We start from the raw sequence: 23,726 nt of genomic DNA on the forward strand, positions 1-23,726 counted from the left end.
TCTCTCAGCAGTCAGACCACCACCAATCTGACTATGGATACAGGATAAATACTGAGTCATAAATCCTTTTATTTTATATTGACCATGAATATAGAACAATTCTTTAAGAGACACTCCTCTTTTTACACCCCTATATAAATGCCAGTGAAATTTGGTTAATGTTATTGACATATCAGCAATCTGGATTGGACAGCTTACAGTTAGTGACATATTCTTTAGTCAAGGCAGTGTGAGATGGCATGGATGGAAATAATTGAAATTCAGAAAGTTCATATGAATTGAGCTTTCTATTTTGCGATTCCTTGCCCAGTCCTATCTGCAAGTAACTTTCCATTTCATAGCTTTGAGGAACAATAGCGATCCACACATTCCAGTCTGACTGGTTAGACTCTAGCCCTCTACTCGCACCTCTCATGAATAGGCATCAGGTATCAATTCTGTGCATGATTATATTTAGCCACAAAGGTTAAAGGGAAAAACTTTTCAAGTCAGTTGACAGCACTGCATAGGGGGATACAGGGAAGTGGATGAGATATCCATCTAATATCTGTGTTGCAGTGTGTGGTTACTGAAACAGAAGTGGGGGAGGAAGAGATGAGCAGAGGCTGTGCTGGTTCAGGACAAATCAAAAGTAGTCGGAGAGAATATGTAACTAATGCTAGGAAAAATGCCCTCAAATGCAGAAGTTAGAACATAGGAGTTACACAGGAAACACCGAGATGCTGCAGTACACAAGGCGCACGTGTTTTATACATATTTCCACCATATTAGAGTTTCCTTTTTTTCCTTACATCTGTGACGTAAGCTTCAGTAATTGGGGGGCCTCTGATCGGACTGAATCTCTCCCCAATACTTCGTACCACCGTACTAAACACTCTTAGAAGAGCAGCGAGTTTAGGCAATGAAACTGATGGAGGAGGAATGTCTTCATCTACAGATTCACCAGAGGCAATGTTACCGAGATCCTGAAAGGTAGAGGAGAAAAGGAAGAACTTAATTGGTCTTTTCTACAGGTTGTGTGCACATCTGCATTGTGGGCTCATACTGGCACTTTCATCACATCTTGTGGTAAGTAGAATTATAGCCATATGACCTATTCTGTAATATATAAAACTTAACCGTATACAACTTCTTACATCAGCATAGGCTTCCATGTCCTCCAAAAACTGCCCCAACAGAGTAGTGGAAAATGCAAGGTCAGCAACCCAAAATGGCTCCAGGCTTTGCAGCCACCCTGCAAGCATAAACCAAAAAATGAATACAAACATGTATAATACACACATAATAAATGTAACAATGTTTACTTGGCAAATCACTGTCTGTTGCCAATGGGGAATTTTTACAGACACCAGATAGATTAATCATTTCTCTCGGGGCTTTGATGCTCATAAAAATTCTCATTCTCTGACCTGTTAAAAGGCACACGATGTACATTGTAGTGAAGGTTATGTTCTTAATGGGGACTGTATTTGTGAGCTATTCACTCTTTTCTGGTACTCAGCTGCATCATGTGATCAGCAATAATATTCTCTGATACAGCTTCACAGATGTAGGCAGGAAGTCTGTTTCTTCATTCATTCCTATTAGAGTCATATCAACACTGCCATAAGAATGAAAAAACAGACTTCCTGTGTACATTTCAGAAGCTGAATCAGTCAAAGATTATGATTGCTGGTCACATGACACAGCGGAGGACCAGAAAAGAGTGGATGACTCACAAATACAGTGCCCATTAAGAGCATTATCACCACTACAATTTATATCAGGCTCCTTTCTAACAGGCCAAAAAGTAAAAAAAAAAAAAAAAAAAAAAAAAATTGAGTTCTACTTTAAACTATAAATTTATAGACAAATGCTAAGTGAACATCTGTGCAAGTTGTGCGTTCTAACCTTACCTGACACTTGTTGCGTGAGTGAAGGTTTCTGTGTAAGATCTATGTGCCATCCAACCAAAATATCAACAGTGTCCTGAAAATGAAGGCAAAAAGATTTAAGATCATTAAAGCAAATACAATCAGAGGTCATCCTACTAATCCTACTAATACGTGAAAGTTTGTGTGTTTGGATGTTTGTGTGTTTGTTCCTCAATCACGCAAAAACTGCTGAACGAAATTCAGCACATAGATAGATTGTAACCTCAATTAACACATAGGCTACTTTTTATCCCGGTAAATGACATGGCTTCACGACTGTTATGAATTAATATTCACATACTATAGTACATTGCACTTATCTCAGCTTCTGAGAAAGCCAGGGCTGTTATCTCTCTGTGTAAACACTCACTAACCCTCAATGTGTATACACATTTGCATATTATCTGATCAGCTCCAGTCCTGACATTGGCAAACACCTTTAATCCAAATTGGCAGTTTGCCAATTTTCAACATGCCTGGAAAAAGAAAATCTAATTTGTCGCAAACAGGGAGAGCTATGAAGGTAGCCAGAAGTCACAGAGTTCTCCTCAAGCGGAGCTGAGGGGGATCATCAACACCAACACCACACTTATTACATGGCGTCCCAGCGAGCTGCTGAGATACCAGAACAATCACAGGCACAGTGCGAGGAATGAGTTTAGCAGCAGGCCAGCTTAACAGCTGCCGAAACGCTGAATCATCAATGCCAACAACACACTCATTATATGACGTTCCAGTGCGGTGCTCAGATGCTGGAACAATCACAGGCACAGTGCAAGAAACAACTTCAGTGGCAGACCAGCTTGAGAGCTGCCAAAACGCCACAGCATGCGGATCATCAATGCCAACACGACGCTCATTATATAGCGTCCCAGCGAGCTGCTGAGATAACAGAATAATCACGTGCACAGCGTGAGGAACGAGTTTAGCAGCAGGACAGCTTGACAGCTGTCGAAATGCCAGAGCAAGCGGATCATCATCAACACCAACACACTCATTATATGGTGTCCCAGTGAGCTGCCGGAACAATCACAGGCACGGTGTGAGGAACAAGGTCAGCAGCAGGACAGCTGCCAAAATACCGGAGCAGGCAAACCATCGACGGCAGCAATTTGCTGAATATAGGTGGATCATCGACGCCAACAACCCACAGACGAAGTCGCGGGCAGAGGCTAGTTCATATATAATGAAAAATACACGAAAGGGACGAGGACATTGCAAGAGATCTGATTCAACATATTAGAAATCCATAGACAGAAGAGCTTACCCTGAAATTTGTGCTGAAGATATGTGGGTAGCAGCGGGACACGAGCAAGATGCATTTCACACATTTGCACAGCAATTCTGGTGTATCTAGATTTTCCAAGATTGACTGCAGACTGGTCATGACCAACTGAAAAAAAAAAAATGCAAAGAGGATAAAGGAAAATAGGCCAAATGTCAACCAAATCAAAGACTAACATTTTTTTCTTCAAGTTGTCTGTAGTTAAATGAGTTTACTGCTTAAGATACAAATGGCATATAGATAAGATATGGCAGCTGACTGCTGGGCTCACAGAAACGTAGTGGCTGTGTCTCTCTGTAAAGCTTTTGGAAATAGCAGCGTGTCTGCTGCGCAAAGTGGGGATGATATTCGCTAAATTGCCATTCACTTAGCTGTAACTGTAAAAGATTGCATTTCTTATCCCTCGTTTCTGCCGCGTATAAGGCTGGGGCCCCCTTGTGGCGTAAAGTAACAATTCTCTGCTTCTATACTCACCTGCATCACAGAAGAAAACGCTTTCTTTTCTCCAACTGTTTCAAGAGCTTTGTAGGTAGCACACAGGAAAAGAAGTTTAACTTCATCCTTAGAAGATGAGCTAAATTTGTTAAAAATCCACTTAAAGATCTTCTCTGCCTCATAGCTCAGTGCAGCACAGAGCAAGCCCAAGCACTGTGCCCCCTCCTGCCGCAGCTCCTGGAGAAGTTTACTACTGGAGGAAGAGAAACAACAAACCCTTCAGAAACCAGACCTCAAAAGACACAAACTGAACATCTTTATATAAGCACTAGAGATGAGTGAACACTATTCGGAACAGCCGTTCCGAATAGCACGCTCCCATAGAAATGAATGGACGTAGAAATGAATGGGAGCGTGCTATTCGGAACGGCTGTTCCGAATAGTGTTCGCTCATCTCTAATAAGCACACCCACAAACTTTGGCTCCTCTAGCAGAGACTGCGCCAGCCATGTGTAGCGCCTGTGCCGGTCAATCACGGCTGGCGGTCCCAATAGGGTCGTGTATAAATGGCCTTATTTATGCAGCGCCATCATACTCCACAGCGCTTTAGGGCGGGTTCCCGATCTCCATTTTGCAGGTTTCCGTTTCCTGCCGAGAAACTGGACAGGAAACTGAAACAGACAGGCAGTTTTCAAACCCATTCATTTGCATGGGTTTGCAAAGTGTCCACCCATGAGCGTCTTCTGCTCTCCGTGGCGAAACGGTTTCTTTTTTTTTTTAAGCAGACACAAAGTCGGATATGCAGGACTTTGTGTCCGGCTAAAAAAAAACAAAAAAAACAAACAGTTTTGTCGCGGAGAACAGAAGACACTCACAGGCGCTCACCGGTGGACACTGAATGCCGGGTTTCCGTCTTCTGCCGACAGAAAACGGAAACCTGCAAAATGGAGATCGGGCGCTGGTGTTAACCCGGCCTTACAGGTATTGTCAATACTCTCCCAAATAGGGTGCACAATCTAATTTCCCCATCAATAGGTCTTTGAAATGTGAGAGGAAACCCACAGAAACACAGGGATAATATACAAATGGGGGCAGAAGGAGCTGCAGCAATATCCTAACATTAGGCCAAAAAAAAAAAAAAAATCCTGGAAAACCCAATTTATGAAGCGAGTAGATTTTCTTTGTAAGAGGTTTGATCATGTAAAAGACCCATTACTATAATCTCCCTGAGACATACCTTTCATTTAATACATCATTTATAGCGGACAGGATGTTGTCAAGTTGTTTAACCAGCACCTGCGTAGAAATACAACATAATGAATCCATAAAACCTGACAGATATATTCTAAACTTATTACCTACAGACATATCCTCCCTAGAGAACAAGAGTCGCAGACACTAAACAGGAACAACCAGCGACAGACACTATTGCTTTCAGCCATGACCGAGCAAACAAATAATGCAATAAGTCACATGGCTTAACCCCTTCTGGACATCCACTGTAGAAACTAAGCTGGCACTATAGTTGATGGGTCTCCACTGTATTACATAGTGGTAACATTGTGGAAGTGCAGGCATTTAACCCTTTAGATGCCACTGACAACTGCAACCAAGGCACTTAATGTGCGACAGTGCCATATTGCATGAGTACCAGCACTGGAGCATCAGCGGGCACTGTGAAAAAAGTGCAGGGATTATACATTAGTACAATACAATACATTAGTATTGCAGTTATATTATTAAATAAATACATTTTCCCAGCTTCCCAGTTCATTGTACGGTAATGGTGCCATTATGAAGTACAATTTTTCCCAGATAAAAAAATTTAAGCTTTCATACAGCTCTGTGAATGGGGAAAAAGTTTCTTTTGAAAGGACGAAAGTAAAAAAATTAAAATGTAAAACCAATAAATGGCTGCAGTGGGAAGAGGTTAAAGTATATTGTAAGAATAAGACTGCAGAGTATGAACATCAAAACCAATTGGGTATGAATAAGAAACTTTGCAAATAAACTTTATCCCAGGACCAAATAATAGTAACTAGTAACCTGCAACCTAGGTCACCTGAACAGAGAAGTCCAAGTCTATGGGGGAGATGTGGAACTATCATTCCAATCACTATATAAAGTAGATGTAGTTGCCAATGTGCCACTTTTTATAGTTTAGCTATGAGGTGGAAAATTGAATAGAACTCCGTTTTGTTTTGTTTATAGTCAGACTAACAAGTAATAAAAACAAAACCAGTTGGGACCAGTAGGGGGCGCAATAAGCATTTGCCACAATTCTGAGATCAACACAAACTGCTCACTCGCAGTCACCTTCACGATTTCCTTGATGTTAGGCTGGTAGGAACTTCCAGTTGATGAATCCTACCACACAACTTATGCCGCTTTTTACAAAGACCTTGCCTGGAAAACCCTTCTAATTGTTCAATATAAAACAAACAGGGGGGTACACAACGATAAAGGAATCCTATCATTAAAAGTCATTTTTTTGTTCCTAACACGTAGGAATAGCCTTAAGAAAGGCTATTTGTCTCCTACCTTTAGAGGTCTTCTCCAGGCCGCCATTCAGTATATAATCCGGTTTTCGTCGATATGCAAAGGAGTTCTCTCGAAGCACTGGTGGCGGTCCCTAGCACTCAAACAGCACTGGGGGCGTCTCCAATGCTGCGAGAGAACTCTCCAGCGCCACCTCCATCTTCTTCAAGAACGGGTCTTCTTCACATCTTCTTCCGGCAGTGGCTTCAAACTTCTAGGCCTCGGGCCTAGAGCAAAGCCGCCTGCGTATGCTTGCCGGTCACAAGAAAATGGCCGCTTACAATACTGTGCAAGCGGCCATGCACAGTCGGTTTTGCCCTAGGCCTACAAGTTTGAATCCACCGCCAGAAGAAGACTCAAAGAAGACTCATTCCTGAAAAAGATGGAGGCGGCACTGGAGAGTTCTCTCGCAGCATTGGGGACACCCCCAGTGCTGTTTGAGCGCTGAAGACCGCCCCCAGTGCTGCGAGAGAACTCATTTACATACCGACAAAAACCGTATTATATACCGAACAGTGGCGCGGAGAAGCCATCTAAAAGTAGGAGAAGAATAGCCTTTCTTGTAATGATATAGGATCCCTTTAACGTTGTGTACCCCCCTGTTAGTTTTATATTGAACATTTAGAAGGGTTTTCCAGGCAAGGTCACATGGAGGGAGGGAAAAGGAAACAGAAAACATCCTTACCATTTTGTTCTCTGGCTGCTGAATAAATTCTTTCAGCTGCTTAACAGTAGCCAGTCTTCGGTCCCTGTCATCTTCCCGGGTGATCCTCCGTAGAAGATTCGACAGCCGAGACTCATCAGAATAGGACAGCGATCGCTCTGATCAAGTATATTTATGTAGAAGTGGAGGGAGGAAAGAACAAAAAACACAACACATTAAAAGGTGAATAGAAAATAAGCAGTTTACATTGTGTTTCATGAATATTCAGCGTCCACACCAGGAAACCAAAGCAAGCACTCAAAGTACTCTCTGCCACGCCTCAGGGGCATGGTAAACTCCCCCAATAATCCTTAAAAAGGATCTTTCAACACCTCCACCAACTGGAGTTCGTTTTATCCTTCAATATGCACAGCTCTCCTGGTTCCAGAACAGTTGGATCATTTTTTCTCCAGCCTCACCATCCCTGAGTAATCGGTGAACAGACTATAATGGAGTCCATGTGCTTGTCGCACACAAATGATTTGTGCGGGCAGTGCGCAGCAAGCACACTGGCCCCATTATAGTCTATGGGGTCCATGTGCTTTAACCCCTTCCCGACATCCATAGCATTCCTGCTAATGCCCCCGGCGGACACAATCGCCACCTTGTCTTCATGTAAAGGGACAGGTGATACTCTCCCCGCGACCTACTTTTGAACACCCTCCTGGAGAACTGTGTGCCGGAAACCATCAGGAGGAGAGCGGTGGGCTCCTCCTGCGTGTCGGACTTGAAGTCTCCGTCATCAGGCGCCAAGGGGAACCGCTGCTGGGAAGCGGCAGGCGCCGCCATGGAGGGAGCGGGCGCGACCGCTCTCTCAAGGGCGGACCTGAAGGATAGGCTCAGCAGCAGAAGCGTTGAGGGAGATCCCCTGCTGCTGGCAAAAGCACTGAGGGCGGACCTGAAGGAGGACCTCGGCCGCCCGCCGGCAGAAGCGCTGAGGGCGAACCTGAAGGAACCTCGGCTGCCAGGCTTGCACCTGAGAACAGCGTGCACTTCAGACTGTCTATTTCTATCTTTTGAACCAGTTACAGAAGAGGTAGTCTCCTGACTTCACTCTTTTTCTTGCTTACCTGCAGTAGTGACACTTTTTTCTCACACCTTCTCCAGTCTGTCACCCACCACCACTACTTACCTTACTAAAATATTTAACCCCTCTTTCTTCTGGAATTTTTTCCTCCTCTTTCAAACATGCTGTCATAACCCTGCTACTGAAGAATCCTCCCTTAATCCATCCTGTACTGCTAACTATTGACCCATCTCTACTCTCCCCTTTACCTCCAAAATCTTAGAAGGCTTGGTCTATTCTCATTTAATCCGCTATCTTTTCACTAACTCTTCTCAACCACTTACAATATGGCTTCTCCACTCTAGTGAAACGGCCCTCACAAAAGTCTCCCATGACAACTAAATCTAATGGTAACTATTCTCTTATTCTACTGGATCTCTCAGACACATTTGACACGGATGACCATCAACTCCTCCTCACTATGCTCCACTTTGTCGGCATCTGAGACTGCGCTCTCTTGGTTTTCCTCTTGTCTCTTAGACAGCAATTTCAGTATCATTTGCGGTCTCTGTCTCTTGGACTCACCCTCAGGGCTCTGTCTTAGATCCTTCTACTCTCAGTCTATGCAGCCCCTATTGGACAAAAACAATCACCAGATTTGGCATCCGGTACCATCTTTATGGTGAAAAGACCCAACCATATACCTCATCCCATGACATCACCCCTGCACTAATACAGAATACCAGTGACTATCTCTCTGCTATCTCAAACAGCATGTCTTGGCTTTATCTGAAATAATGTCTCACTATCTAACAGACCTAACCCTGATAACTCCATTTCACTGTGTGGCATTACCACAACTCCTAGGCAGTATGCCCGTTGCTTTGGGATTATGTTTGACTTTCCTTCACCACCATATCCAATCACTCACACGTCATCTCCACCTCAAAAACATCCCCAGTTTATCCTTACCACAAATACATTAAAAGCCCTTATTGTCGCCCAGATTCACTCTTGCCTTGACTACTGTAACTCCCTTCTAATAGTCATCCCCTTACTATACTCTCCCCTCTACAATCTATTCTGAATGCAGCGGCCAGGCTCATCTATCAGGTAGACGCTACAGCGATGCCTCTGGTCTGTGCCAGTCACTACATTGGCTGCCTATTCATTATAGAATAAAATATAAAGTTATCACCCTCATCCACAAGGCTCTCCATAATGCTGCACTTCCCTACATTTCCTCCTTCATCTCTGTCTATCGTCCAACCTGTGCTCTCCGTTCACTCAATGATCTAAGACTAATATCCTCCATTATCAGAACCTCCCACTCCATATCCAAGACTTCTTGAATGTTGCAACACTTCCCTGTTCCAGACAATCAGATTAGCTCCCAATTTCTACAGCTATAAGTGCAAACTAAAGACACATCTTTACATACAGGCCTATCACAATTCCTAAATAAACCCTTCTGTACCGTAATTAGAATCCCTAAATCTAACCCTCCTCTGTTCACGCTCCAGCATTACCCCACAGGAAATTATGTCGTATCAGACCAATTTTAAATGTCCAGGCACCATCTTCACATTAAAGAACGATGACTGGTGACGGCCCTTACAGATAGATTTATGTGTATTGAAATATCTATCACATAAACAGCTAGACCACTGTATAAGTAATGCTACCTCCGATGTCGCTCCTGCTCCCTTTTGTGTCACCCACCCCCGTCATAGATTGTAAGCTCTTGCGAGTACAGCCCTGAGTTCCATTGTACTAACTGACTATTACTCTTGTGCATAAAAGGAGTTCCCATCACAGCGATCTTCATTACTTACCCTGGGATTTCCTCATATCTTTTGTGGCTAAAGCACGGTTTCCATGCTGAACAGTGAAATCAGGGCTCACATTGTTAACCCTCAGCTCTTGCCCCAACGACTTCCGACCAAAAGCATTTTCTCCAGATCCTCCATTGATGCTGTAGCCATCTAGAAAGCAACCAACAAAACTGCTCATTTTCTAACTCATGTCTAAAACACCAGGTAAAAAGTATATAAACATGAAAGGTGGGAACACAAAATTATTCAATATTTAAGGGCTTCTTTTGGCCAGAGATGACAGTGGTTAGAATGTAAGCCGTGCATTACACAGACAAGTCATTAAAGGGGTGTTTCAAGACATTTTTATTATTTCTACACTGCTGCTAGTTGAGCCGATCTTGAGATTTCAGGATGGTTTTTAAAATCCGATTTCCGATCATTTTCCATTCGAACTCGATCCCGATGCAAGTCAATGGGATTTTTTTAATAATCGAAGATCGGATTAAACCATCCTGTTCACTACACAGCGTGGAGTCCAACAATTGAAGCCTCCACGCTGTGTAGTGATAAAAAAAATAAAAATAAAAAAATCCTCTGGCTACTTAGTCCTCCCCTGGTGTCCACTTACCTGCACGGAAGTGCTGCCGCTGGAAGTGGCTTAGGAGGGTGAGGGCGGGGAGACGTGACGCTCCCCTCCCAGTATCCACTCACACTCTCCTAAGCCACAAGCCCCGCCTGCTTCCTAGGTCTGTAACACTAACCAGCGAGGCGAGAAGAGGAGCGAGAACAGGGGGACCGGACCAGCGGCAGCGCTTCTGTGCAGGTAAGTGTTATGGCCGGTTCACATATGCTGATGTGTTCTGTCTGTAAGAGTCTGCATGAGGGCCCCTACGGACAGAACACCAGCGCAACTGCAAGCGCTGTGCAGTTCAAGCACACGGACCCCATTATAGTCTATGGGGCCCGTGCGCTTGAACTGCACAGCGCTTGTGTTCCGTCCGTAGGGGTGCTCATGCGGACGGAACACATCAGAATATGTGAACAAAGCCTTAAGCTACTAGAGAAGTTAGCTAGTCTCCCATTAGAATGAATGGACATAGCCGGCGTGCAGAGGGTTAAGCAGCCGGTTGCCGACAGAGGCTGTGTGCCGGCTGCATCCATTCATTCCTATGGGACCTAGCTAACATTGTTAGCTTTTCCCACAATGCTTGGCCAGTAGCAAAGCATTGTGGGAAATAACCTCCAACCTCGATCCCGCCTAAGAAGATCGGGATCGGAATTCTGATTGCGAAATTTACTCGATCGCCGATCGGAATCCGATCTTTTCCGATCCAGATCGCTCAACCCTACTGCTAGTACTTCCATCTCTGTTTGTGCCTGGAGACTGCTGCAGCCAAATGGCACATCACAGTAGTCACATGTCATTTGTAAAGAGGTCACCTTTGAGGCCTGTGATTGGCTGCAGCGATCTACTTGCACGAATGGGACATCACGACATCACTAGTGACATCATCTGGGGAACCTGTATACAGAAGAACTGAACTGCTGCCACTGTAAATGGAGGCATGGGGTGAGGGGATGGGGGTACTTGTTAATGTTTATTAACTTCAGTTTCCTTGTATCACCACCACTGTGAAAATGGACACCCACTGCCTAGTTTCCATACAGATTATCCAAAGCAGAAAAACCCTTTAAACATTATTCTTACTTCACCTGAGTCTTTTCTTAGCTTATTGCCCAGCTTATGCTAGGTTCACACCTGTGCTCAGGTTTCCGTTCTTCGGTCTGTTTGGGGACCCGAAAACTGGAAACCCAATCCGCTTAAAATGTTGTTACCCAGGGACCTCATAGACGATAATGGGGTCATCTGGGTTTCCGCCCAAAAAAATGCAGAAAGAAAAGTGCTGCTTGCAGGATTTTTCTCTCTGCATTTTTCAAGCGGATTCAGGGATGGAATCCCTGAATGGAGACCGGGCACAGGTGTGAATGTAGCCTTAAGCAAATACATATTGTTTGTATAGTGAAACGTTTAGCTGCTGTTCAAAGTTTATTTCCTGTGAATAACAACCTGTCCATAGTGATGTAAAGTCCATGGTCATGTGATGGACACACAGTTGCACAGCTCATTATAGTCCCAGGACAATATTCAGAGATCTGGCACCTGTGTCCATCACAGGACTACGGGACTATGGATGATTTTTTAACCACTGGAAGCAACAAAATGAATGGTAGCAAGCAGAGGGCTAGAAAACCGCAAGGAATTGATACAGAAAGTATATCCGAAAATTGTACAAGTTTTCATTATACAGACAGTAACACTTATTTGCTCAAACTGGACAACTCCTTTAAGGGTGTGTGTGTCAAGTCCATATTTTCACGTGTGCTCATTATACACTGAACAACAAGACAACGTGCATGCACCCCTCCCCCCCCCCATACACTAACGTAGAACGACAGTGGAGTGTATTAGAACATGCACTATGGATCCATGTACAGTCTATTGTAGACGAAGCCAGCACACAGTCCAAAGTTACAACCATGTCAATTTGCCCTAGCAAATAATGAACATTCGATGACTTACCTTCCTCGTCATTGTGCGCTTCAGTATGAACCCTGACTTCATCATGCTTCTGTCTCCCAGCTGAATTTGAAGTGTGTGATCCATAGGAGGCAGAATTGCCCCGATCTCTGGATGTCGAGTATTTTAAATTGTCGTGATCAGCTGAAGCACTATCAGGTCTACAAAGAGAGAAAAGACAAATACAATGATGTCAATAGTCTCAGACAGACAGACCGGGCTTTCAGTTCTGTAATGTATTACATGCATATCCTAAGTATAGGATTTTACAGACAGCAACAGGATTAGGTGACCGATTCATTTATGATCCATTTGTTGGATGATTTTTTTTTTCTCTTAACTTATTAGGCAAGAGTGAGAGTGAACAAGGCTTTACCTTGTGTAGGAGCCATATTAAAATACTACTCCATCAGCATGCTCATCACATAGTGTTTCTTACAAGTGCTTCTTAGTACTAAGATTGAAACTAGCTAAGGGTATGTTCATATGGCAGCTTTGGGAGAGGATTTTGAGGCAGTCTACTGTTTTCAGTGGGTAGAAGCAACACACACCTTTTTCAGAAGGCTGGAAAAAGAAGCAACTAACTCGATGTTGCCAGGGCAGAATCCCCAGTGAAACCGTGACATAAGGCCTCATTCATATTGGACCCTTTGTATATGAGAATAATTACTAGTGCAAACCTGCGCCAGATACCTGAGACTCAGCTTTCTGCTCCGGGTTCCGCAGAGCGACTTTCAGAGAGGATTCTGATTTAGAATGTGGTGGGGGAGGCGCGGATTGGGGCTTGAGGTAAACGTTTGGTGCAAGAAAGGGCCTTGTGCCAAACATGTGGTTCAACATCATCCCTGTATGACAGTATTATGGCATAGAAGGAATGATAAATTCCCCCCTATTTTATCACCAGTGTACAATAAACAATATATGGGTGGGTGACAGAAAGATAATGTCTGTGGTGAGCTCCATACTGGAGAACAACTCCCATGCCATGTATGAGACCGTGACAGCACTGGGCAGTACTGTCAGTGACCGACTGCGTCACCCCAAGTGTGAAAAGAACCATGTAAACCTATGCGTGGTGACCCTGGGTTCTCCCTAGGTATTCAGTACTACTACCTCTAACACCCAGAGGTTGTCCTAACATGTGACCTGTTCACTGGGATGCACAAGATCAGCTTATCTATCTTGCTGAGGTGTGGCAGGAGAAACAAAGTAATGTGTGACCAGTCCACCCTGTAGAAACGTCCAGAGAATACCGTTTTACTTCCAGAAACGGGTCCACCAATAGGAGCTTTCGTCCGCATAAGACAACAAAATGGCTGGCAATGAATTACTACTTGTATACAGACAATATACCCAGTGTAGTCATTGGTGTACTGCTGACAGCCTGCTCAGTATTCATGCAGTTTTGCAAGTTTCTCCCCATAGGTTCACCATTCTCTGGTTTCTGGTCCGGCTACTGTTTAGTATAGTCTATGTGTGTGGAGTAAAGTACATCTGAATATTCGATCCACACCAACATATTTGTATTAGCACTTAATCCTTCACTTCTAAAATGGCCTCAAAAAGTGTTACTGGGCTGCAGCCAGACTAACATGGCAACTATTTAGCCACTTCTGCCCATATACATCTTACCATGATTTCCGGGAGGTCTCATATCTCAGGCAGGCCAACCAACCTGTCTAGAGCCATCAAACAAGCAATCATACATTCTCTTAGTTGTCACAAGTAGAAGGCTGACAGTGAAAGGGACAGAGTATGAGACCGGTTAAACTGGTCAAATGTGATCAAAATAGCTCCCTACTGCTTCACAAATACATATGCATCTGCCATTGCACATGCAGAAGAAGAGCTGCACCATTATACATCTGAACTTGGCCAAGCTGAGGCACATCCTAGATCAGTGATGGCGAACCTTTTAGAGGCCGAGTGCCCAAACTGCAACCCAAAACCCACTAAATTATCGTGAAGTGCCAACACGGCAATTTAAACTTTATACTGTGCGGATCCACAATTGTGGACAGTTACTGACCCACAAATTACAGTCATGTGAATGGGGCTTTACCAAGCTTTCAATAGAAACAACTTTGTACTGAAACGTAAAGGTCTCTACATTTAGTACTTAGGAACAATTAAGGTTCACTACTTACATCGCACAGGATCTGTGTTATAGTGACTGTGCAATGTTATTACAGCCTGTAGTAATATCACGTCTGCTATAAAACAGATACTGTGTGATATAAATAGTGAGGGGACCCCAGACAGTATTATATGCTCCGCAGTGGCCCCCTATAGTATTATACGCTCCATAGTAGTCCCCCCCAACACAGTATATGCTCCTCAGTAACCCCCCCACACACACACACACAATATTATATGCTCAATACACATCCTCGCCGTGTTATATACTCCTCAGTACGTATGCCCCAGTAATATATGCTCTTTAGTACGCCACCCCCAGTATTATATGCTCTTCAGTATGACATTCACACACACTTATACTTGCCCATGAAGAGCCGCTGGTGTCCACCTCCTTTTGACTGCGGGCACTGATGACTCACGTCATCGCACCTGCGTCGGGGCAGAGGTCAAACTCTGCAGTCATTGTAGTCCTGCGTTGTGCGATCTGCGGCCTACAATGACAGCTTTCAGCTGCATGTGCACATACAACTGAAGGCAGCAATCGCTCATCAACGGGGAATCCTGTACCGGATTCCCCATTAGTGAGCGATCCGTGTGACCGCACGCGTGCCAGCATAGAGGGCTCTGCATGTCCTCACTGGCACGCGTGCCATAGGTTCGCCATCACTGTTTTAGTTAATAAATCTGGGCCAATGTTTCTCTATGTAAAACCAGAGGGCTACACCAGACAAATCCAACCTTTATTCTTTCTAAAGTAGCACATCTAGCATGCCCATAGCCTATACAGCAGATCAGAACTACTGTACAAGATGCAAACAATATCTGCATTGACAATGTACATATTGACCATCCCTGAACTCACTATACAGTAATATCATATTGCATAAAGACATGGCTTGTTTGTTCAGCAAGAGACAACAAATCAGGCTTCCAAGTAGGAAAGGGGCTGGCCACTTTCAGCCTAATAATGAGCTACGTGATATATAGTCCATGGTCATGTAATATACACACAAGTGCACGACTCGATAGTCACAGTATAGTAATGAGCTGTGCACCTGTGTGTACATCACATGACCTTGGACTATATATATATCACATGTCCGTGGACTGTATATCACATGACTGGGAGTAAGCAGAATGAATGACAGCAGAGATCTATTGAGAAATTGATATAGCAAGTATATAGGAAAATTGTAGAATGTTTCATTATACAAAAATGGAATACTGGAATAAGTATCAAATTGTGCAAAGGCACAAGCAGTATTAATAGGAATCTTGCTTAGTAGCAAGTGGAAAACAGTCAGCAATGGGATATACCTAGGAAAACACAGGTAGTAGCATATCACAAGGATGGACAGACAGTATGACGGCAGAACACGACTATCCATCACCCATCGGAGGTGAAATGATGCAGGACAGCAGCCATTACAGATGACATACCGTACTTATAGGGCTGGTTTTTGTTACAGATTTTACTGCATTTGTTTGAGTCAAAGCCATGATCGTCTTCAAAAGGAATAGGAATAATAAAGGAAGCACTTGCACTTCTCCCATCTGCTAAACCCACTCCTGGCTTTAGCTCAGAAAAAACCTCAGCTTTTCTACAATGTGTGGTCTCATCTGATAGACGCCATGTATTATATAGATACACAATAAAGCAGGTGACAATAGTGCAGTAGTGCAGACACATCCTGGTTATGTGGCACCCTGCAGTATCAGATAGACAAACCTTCCACGTAGGAGTGAAAGATGACAACTATTAAAATTGTCACAAAAAACATCTGTATTTTAGTAGTCATTTTTGTACCGATTTTAATTGATTCACACAAAGTACTGAGAGTACCACCAGCATCAGCGCTGAAGATCCCATAACATCACATTGACCTGACCGCTGACCTCAGAGGCATTTGGCACCAAAGTCCTAATGCCTAAATAGTACGAGGCTCTCCGGTCTGCAGTTATAACAGATGGGTACAAGTAGAAACCTGGATCTACTGTGACAAAGCAGGAGTATTACTTGTGCTTCTAATGATCTGCAAATCTTAGTTATACGGGATCACAGCCAACACTAGTCCTTCAAAAGACTTTACAAAAAGGTACATGGACGTCTGCCTGGCACAGAGTCTGTCAAACCCCATTATAGCCAAAGGGATCCCTCAGGATTTGTTGCTGTCCATCACAAGACCGACTGTCTTTACAGTTTAATCCGTTCTACAACAGACCGGAAGAACAGATCAAGCAATGTGGATGTAAAAAAGCAGCTAAAATATCCTGAAGCAGATGGGATCACAAAACCACCAACATAACCATTAAGAAACCTGAGTTTTATTTAATTCCTGAAAAATCTCTACACACAAGTACCGACTCAAAAAGGTGGATAAAACAGTATATAAAGGTGTCACGGACACTCCCATACTAAGGGTCTATGTAAGGTTACATATATCAGCAGCACAGGTGGGGAGATGGGACAGATCTATTATGTATATTATATCTTTTATATCTATTTAGCAGATTTGTTTACATTTTTTTGACAGAGACAAAACTATGGTAATACTATGTTCTTGTGTCCATCCAAAAAAAAAAAGAAAAAGAGAAATTGATTTTTTTTATTTTTATTTATTTTTAACATTGACCTTTATGTAAATGGACATTCATTTTGCATCTGTTATATAGATGTAATAAATCCACAGTATGTCAATATATGTCGGATTTTCCACAGACTTCACTTTAAGAATTGCGATTTGTGTAACAAAGGGGAAATATCCACATTGGACTTGTCTATCCCATGTAAACTTACCCTAGAAGTTGCGGATAGGACCCCATGGAAACAAATGTTTTTGCTGTGGGAAGCTGAGGCCCCTAAGAGAATTCTCCAGTGTAAATGTAATATTACATAATAGTCCATGCAATAAATGGATTGTCTGCCAACATGGCTTACTGTCCCCGCTTAATACGTACAAAAGCCCTAACAGGAAACACGGAGAGGACTTGTCAAATATTACAGAAATTGGAGAAAAATGGGCACAAATAAATGACGATGAGACTAAGGAGCCGAGTTAACTTTGGCTGCGACTCCCCTCACCTGACCAAAGATGACCGGGTCGCCTTGTGACCCTTAGAGTGGCAGATCTATGACTTCTAGTCACAAAAAACTGAAGCAATGTTTGTCTTGAAGCCCTGGTGTAGCAAAGTGACTCCATTGACTCATATTAGTGAAGGAGATGCAGGGTAAGATAAGATAAGATAATCCTTTAATAGTCCCACCTTGGGGAAATTTCAGCGTGTTACAGCAGCATAGTAATACAGATACAGGATAATACAGAGTAATATGTTACAGACGTAGACACAGATAAGCTGAGAAGAGAAGATATACTAGGAGTCCATGGCAGCTAAGGAAAAACAGAAGAGAAAGAGGAAGACCTCATGGTCATCCTCATAATCATTAGTTCTCTGTGCGGAGTGCTCTTCGTTTGGTCTGATGTAGATTATACAGCCTGGTCGCAGTTGGAAGGAAGGACCTGCGATAGCGCTCCTTCTCACACTTGGGGTGAAGCAGACGGTCGCTTACAGTGCTGCCAAGTCCCATCAGGGTCCCATACATGGGGTGGGATTTGTTCTCCCGCATGGAGGTCACCACAGACAGTATCCTTCTGTCACCCACCACCTGTACTGGGTCCAAGGGGCTCCCCAGGACAGAGCTGGCCCTCCTGATCAGCCTGTCAAGTCTATTTCTGTCCCTGGTTGATATACTGCTTCCCCAGCAGGCCACACCGAAAAAGATGGCTGAGGCAACCACAGAGTTGAAGAAGGCCCTAAGAAGTGTCCCCCGGACTCCGAAGGCCCTCAGCCTCCTGAGCAGGTAGAGTCTGCTGTGGCCCTTTCTGTACAGCGCCTCCAGGTGATCAGCCCAGTCTAGTTTATTATTGAGGAGCACGCCCAGGTACTTATAGGTCCTGACTATCTCAATACATGTTCCTTGGATCTCCACCGGGGTCGGAGCACCTCTCCGTTTACTAAAGTCCACCACCATCTCCTTGGTCTTCCCAGCATTAATCCTGAGCTGGTTCTGCTGGCACCATTCAACAAAATCCCGGTTTAAGTCTCTGTATTCCCTATCATCGCCATCAGTGATAAGACCGACTATAGCAGAGTCATCGGAGTACTTCTGTAAGTAACAGCTGGATGAGTTGTGCCTGAAGTTAGCAGTGTACAGTGTGAAGAGGAATGGGGCAAGAACTGTACCTTGAGGTGCCCCCGTACTACAGATCACAGTGTCAGACACACAGTCCTGGGCTCTCACATACTGAGGGCGGTTTGTCAGGTAGTCTAGGATCCAGTTGGACAGGTGATGGTCCACACCAGCCAAGCAATCTGATCGCACAGGCCAAAGTCATGAACAGGAGTCATGGCCAAAGTCGCAACGAAGACATAGTCAAAAGGGAAGGCCGAATCCAACCTGACTACCGGTGCTCCTCAAGATGAACATCAGGCTGTCCCTATTTACAAAAAAGGGGTTGTCCACTCAGTGATATATGTATCACCTTAGGGGACACTATCACTTTAGCAAACACATTTTATGTTGCTCGTTGAAGAAAAGGAACCTACTGTATGGAAACCAGTTTGAAGACACAAGGGCGTTAAAAAAACAAGTAAAGAGTGAAAAAAAAACAAAAAAAACACGTTCCTGAAGCTTGCACATTTCTGCATTGAAGCCAGTGCTGTACACAAGTGCTTTACTGCACATATGTAGGACGTATATGTAGAGGTGTAATACTCCGTCTTCAGTAGAGGGGTTTGTCATTAAAGGCACTTAACCCCTATCCATACAACAGGGTATAAGTATCACAAGATCGCAGGGAGTTCAAGCACTGAGAACCTGAACAATCAGGAAAACAGGAGCCTGAGAGTCCCCCACATCTCAGATGAATGAAGAGCCATACAGGTAAACACAAGAGAAGGCATGGGGGGGGGGGGGGGGGCTTTCAGGGCCCCAGCAATGATTTGATACTTCTATCCTATTCTGTGGATAGTATACAAGAGTCTTTAAAGGGACTGTCCAGTTTCAGACCAATATGGAGAGATAATGCTTGTTGTTAGTATAATGAAAATGTATACAAATTTTCCAATATACTTTCTGTATCGAATAATCCTGGTTTTATAGATCTCTGCTTGCTGCCATTCATTCTTATTCCCAGTGGATAAAAATCAGTCCGTAGTCATGTGACAGACACAAAGGTGCAGAAGCACAGTAATCAGAGATCTGCCTAGTACCGAGCTGTGTACATCACATGACCAATGAGCGTACATCACATGACCTAGGACTGAGCCACTGGGAGTAAGCAGAATGAATGACAGCAAGCAGAGATCTAGAAAACCTCAAAGGAATGATACAGAAAGTATATTGGAAAAATCAGAATTTTTCATTATACAAACTATAAAAATTGCTTCTTGACATCTTCTTTAAGGAACTGTGAAGGTGCCAGGAACATTACCATTGGCCAAAAGACCACCAAAGTCATCCCTCGGTAAATACTGTATTAAATTTCTAATTCTTTTTTAGACATCCCATAGACTGGCACACATACTGTAGGCATCATACAGGCATTTATCACTATCAGGACCTGCTGGAGGGCAAGTATCCAAAATTACAGGAATATTGCCCACCCGCCTCTCCTGCTAGATACACTAATACTAGACTGCTCTCCATCAAGTGACCGGCGGTGACCTTTACTGCCAAGGCAGATACCCCGTTTGACTAAACAACTTCAATACCAGCTTATGCCAGTGTGAAGTCAAAGAGGTGGAGCTTGTGCAACCAAATCCTGTTCAGTCTGCCCTGACTGACACCTAAGGACAGGATTCATCATCATCCTCATGCTGCTCACCCCTTGGCAAAAGCTGATGAAGATGCTCCCACTCCTCAGAGACGGCAATGGGACATGCGCCAGGGCAGTAAAGGTCACCAGTGGGCACTTCTAAAGAAGGGTCAGATGATAGTGCTGGTTTGGAGGGGGGTGGGTGATGCAATATTCTTGTGACAGGTTCTCTTTAAGGAACACCCAGCGGACACTTGGCATCACGGTGTGTGTGATTAATAAGTCAGCTTTTTCTAGGATATACTATAATTACAATAATCTATAGACGTAAGTCTAATCTGGTTTCCATGTCAGCCCTTTGGAGGGGTCAGACAGCTGACGGAGTCCATATAACTGAACACGCTTCCTGTAGGTATACCAGCTGACGCTGGGATGTCCGGTCACTCCCATAACGTGGTAGTCTATGGTGACAGGCAGGACGCCTGCAGATTTTATAGTTTCTTGTACGATGAGCAGCGCCAGGTGCGACTATTCCCACCAAAGAAATGACATGTCCATGTGCATGACCTGTTCAGCAAGTTTACAATAGAGCCAGGGGCCGGGCCACTAAACTCTGCCACCTTACCACCATGTTGTGGCATCACATAGTAATAGTAACACTGTGCCAGGAAATAAAATACATTAAGTGTATTACAGTCCTGTGCCTCACTGGCATATGCCTGGATGGCACACACAGCCCTGGTAATGTGACTGGAAGAAGCAGTTAGGAAACATGAGGTGCTGGGCACAGATATGTGACAGGTGGGATGACGTGCCCTGGTAGTGGAGGCAGTCAAGAGGTGCCAACCGTATACAAGCATTGTATATGTGGGTGCCCCTGTACAGAGGAATTGTGCCAGCAACACTATGGGGACACACATGATCAGGGGCAGTCAGTAGACATGAAGTACTCCTGTTTGGGGGCAGAGCACTGGGCACACTTACTAAGAGGAAGTAGTTGACATATATTGGGATTGCACTGCTGGAGACACATGGTGTGTATTGTATAGAGGGCACAGTAATAAGCACACACAATATGGGGCAGACAGGAGACATGCGGTGCCCAATACTAGGATCACAGCAAAGAGCAGACATATGGGGCAGTCAGGAGGCACGAGGTGCCCCTATACAGGAGGCACACATGATATGGGTCAGTCAGCAAAAGGGGCACACAAAATGAGAAGCAATCAGGAGAAATGAGGTGCCCTATATTGAGAGTGCAGTAATGGGCACATATGGGGCAGTCATGTGGACATGAGGTGCCCCTATATTGGGGGGCACAAATGATATGGGGCAGTCAGTAACAGGGCACAGTGCTGGGCACCCCAGATGAGAAGCATTCAGGAGACACGAGGTGCCCCTACATTAGGGGGCATACATGATATAGAGCAGTCAGTAACAGGGCACAGTGCTGGGCACCCCAGATGAGAAGCATTCAGGAGACATGAGGTGCCCCTACATTAGGGGGCACACATGACATGGGGCAGTCAGTAACAGGGCACAGTGCTGGGCACCCCAGATGAGAAGCATTAAGGAGACACGAGGTGCCCCTACATTAGGGGGCATACATGATATAGAGCAGTCAGTAACAGGGCACAGTGCTGGGCACCCCAGATGAGAAGCATTAAGGAGACACGAGGTGCCCCTACATTAGGGGGCATACATGATATAGAGCAGTCAGTAACAGGGCACAGTGCTGGGCACCCCAGATGAGAAGCATTAAGGAGACACGAGGTGCCCCTACATTAGGGGGCATACATGATATAGAGCAGTCAGTAACAGGGTACAGTGCTGGGCACCCCAGATGAGAAGCATTCAGGAGACACGAGGTGCCCCTACATTAGGGGGCATACATGATATAGAGCAGTCAGTAACAGGGCACAGTGCTGGGCACCCCAGATGAGAAGCATTCAGGAGACACGAGGTGCCCCTACATTAGGGGGCATACATGATATAGAGCAGTCAGTAACAGGGTACAGTGCTGGGCACCCCAGATGAGAAGCATTCAGGAGACACGAGGTGCCCCTACATTAGGGGGCATACATGATATAGAGCAGTCAGTAACAGGGCACAGTGCTGGGCACCCCAGATGAGAAGCATTCAGGAGACACGAGGTGCCCCTACATTAGGGGGCATACATGATATAGAGCAGTCAGTAACAGGGCACAGTGCTGGGCACCCCAGATGAGAAGCATTAAGGAGACACGAGGTGCCCTACATTGGGAGCGCAGTACTGGGCACACATGATGTGGCTCCTCAGGCTTTCCCCGGACCGTGTAGGCCTCAGAGCAGCCCCCGGTGCCCGCTATGTGTCCCATGCACCCGTCACACACAATTCCGGCTCCCGGCATACGGACAGTCATGTGTTGCCCCCTCCGCCCCACAGGCAGCGCTAGGCCTAGGCCGCCAACTGACCTGGGTTGCCAGTCATTCCAGCTCCGCTGGTACTGCTTGCTGCTGTTCAGCCGAGTCCCCGGGGCTCTGCGGCTCATTACCTTCCCCTCGCCGGCATGGCCAGCAGCAGAGGACGAGGCTGCAGGGAGCGGGGAACGAGAGGAGGAGGCCGAGGCGGGAGTAGTTGTTTCGGTTCCTGCTTCCTGAGGAGGCGGCTCTGGATCGCCGTGTGAACTGCTCGCTCCGGGGCTGACGGCGGAGGCTCCGCCCGCTTTCCCGGACTCGCGTCCTGTGATAGGCTATCGGGACAGATCCGTTTCCTTCTCTGGCGCTGTCTCTGTGATTGGCTGTTGTAACATGATCCCGCCCTCCGCTCGCTTGTCTTGGTTTTAGTGGGAGCTCCGTGAGATGGAGCAGTCCGCTGGGTGGCGCTAGATAAGCAGGTTTGTGCGATGATAGAGCGACACCTAGCGGACCGGCAGGCGCAGACACATGGGGAAGTTGTGGTTTCCGGGAACTATTCTACTGTGCTTGGATTCTCAGGGTTACAGATAGATGAGCGCTGTGTGTGCGCCGGTCCCATCCTAGTGTGGCATAGGCTGCTGGATTCTCAGGGTTACAGATAGATGAGCGCTGTGTGTGCGCCGGTCCCATCCTAGTGTGGCATAGGCTGCTGGATTCTCAGGGTTACAGATAGATGAGCGCTGTATGTGCGCCGGTCCCATCCTAGTGTGGCATAGGCTGCTGGATTCTCAGGGTTACAGATAGATGAGCGCTGTGTGTGCGCCGGTCCCATCCTAGTGTGGCATAGGCTGCTGGATTCTCAGGGTTACAGATAGATGAGCGCTGTGTGTGCGCCGGTCCCATCCTAGTGTGGCATAGGCTGCTGGATTCTCAGGGTTACAGATAGATGAGCGCTGTATGTGCGCCGGTCCCATCCTATTGTGGCATAGGCTGCTGGATTCTCAGGGTTACAGATAGATGAGCGCTGTATGTGCGCCGGTCCCATCCTAGTGTGGCATAGGCTGCACACCTGTTAGCATATATGTGACTACAGCAGCTG

General features: G+C 45.2%; 1 protein-coding gene across 1 annotated transcript in view; it reads right to left on the reverse strand.

Moving 5' to 3' along the window:
- The window catches only part of SMG1 (SMG1 nonsense mediated mRNA decay associated PI3K related kinase), a 76,377-nt gene extending 53,443 nt beyond the window's left edge, over positions 1–22,934 (reverse strand). The window contains exons 1-10 of the mRNA XM_075285540.1: positions 22,685–22,934; positions 12,279–12,436; positions 9,716–9,865; positions 6,857–6,993; positions 4,871–4,929; positions 3,673–3,886; positions 3,181–3,306; positions 1,896–1,968; positions 1,137–1,234; positions 792–965 (exon numbers count right to left, since the gene is read on the reverse strand). Of these exons, the coding sequence (XP_075141641.1) occupies positions 792–965; positions 1,137–1,234; positions 1,896–1,968; positions 3,181–3,306; positions 3,673–3,886; positions 4,871–4,929; positions 6,857–6,993; positions 9,716–9,865; positions 12,279–12,436; positions 22,685–22,761 (1,266 nt within the window). The 5' untranslated portion in view covers positions 22,762–22,934. The remainder of the gene's footprint in view (positions 1–791; positions 966–1,136; positions 1,235–1,895; positions 1,969–3,180; positions 3,307–3,672; positions 3,887–4,870; positions 4,930–6,856; positions 6,994–9,715; positions 9,866–12,278; positions 12,437–22,684) is intronic.
- Positions 22,935–23,726: the final 792 nt, after the last annotated feature.

Source organism: Leptodactylus fuscus, chromosome 8 (genome assembly GCF_031893055.1).
Source record: "Leptodactylus fuscus isolate aLepFus1 chromosome 8, aLepFus1.hap2, whole genome shotgun sequence".
In the NCBI taxonomy this organism is placed as follows: domain Eukaryota; kingdom Metazoa; phylum Chordata; class Amphibia; order Anura; family Leptodactylidae; genus Leptodactylus; species Leptodactylus fuscus.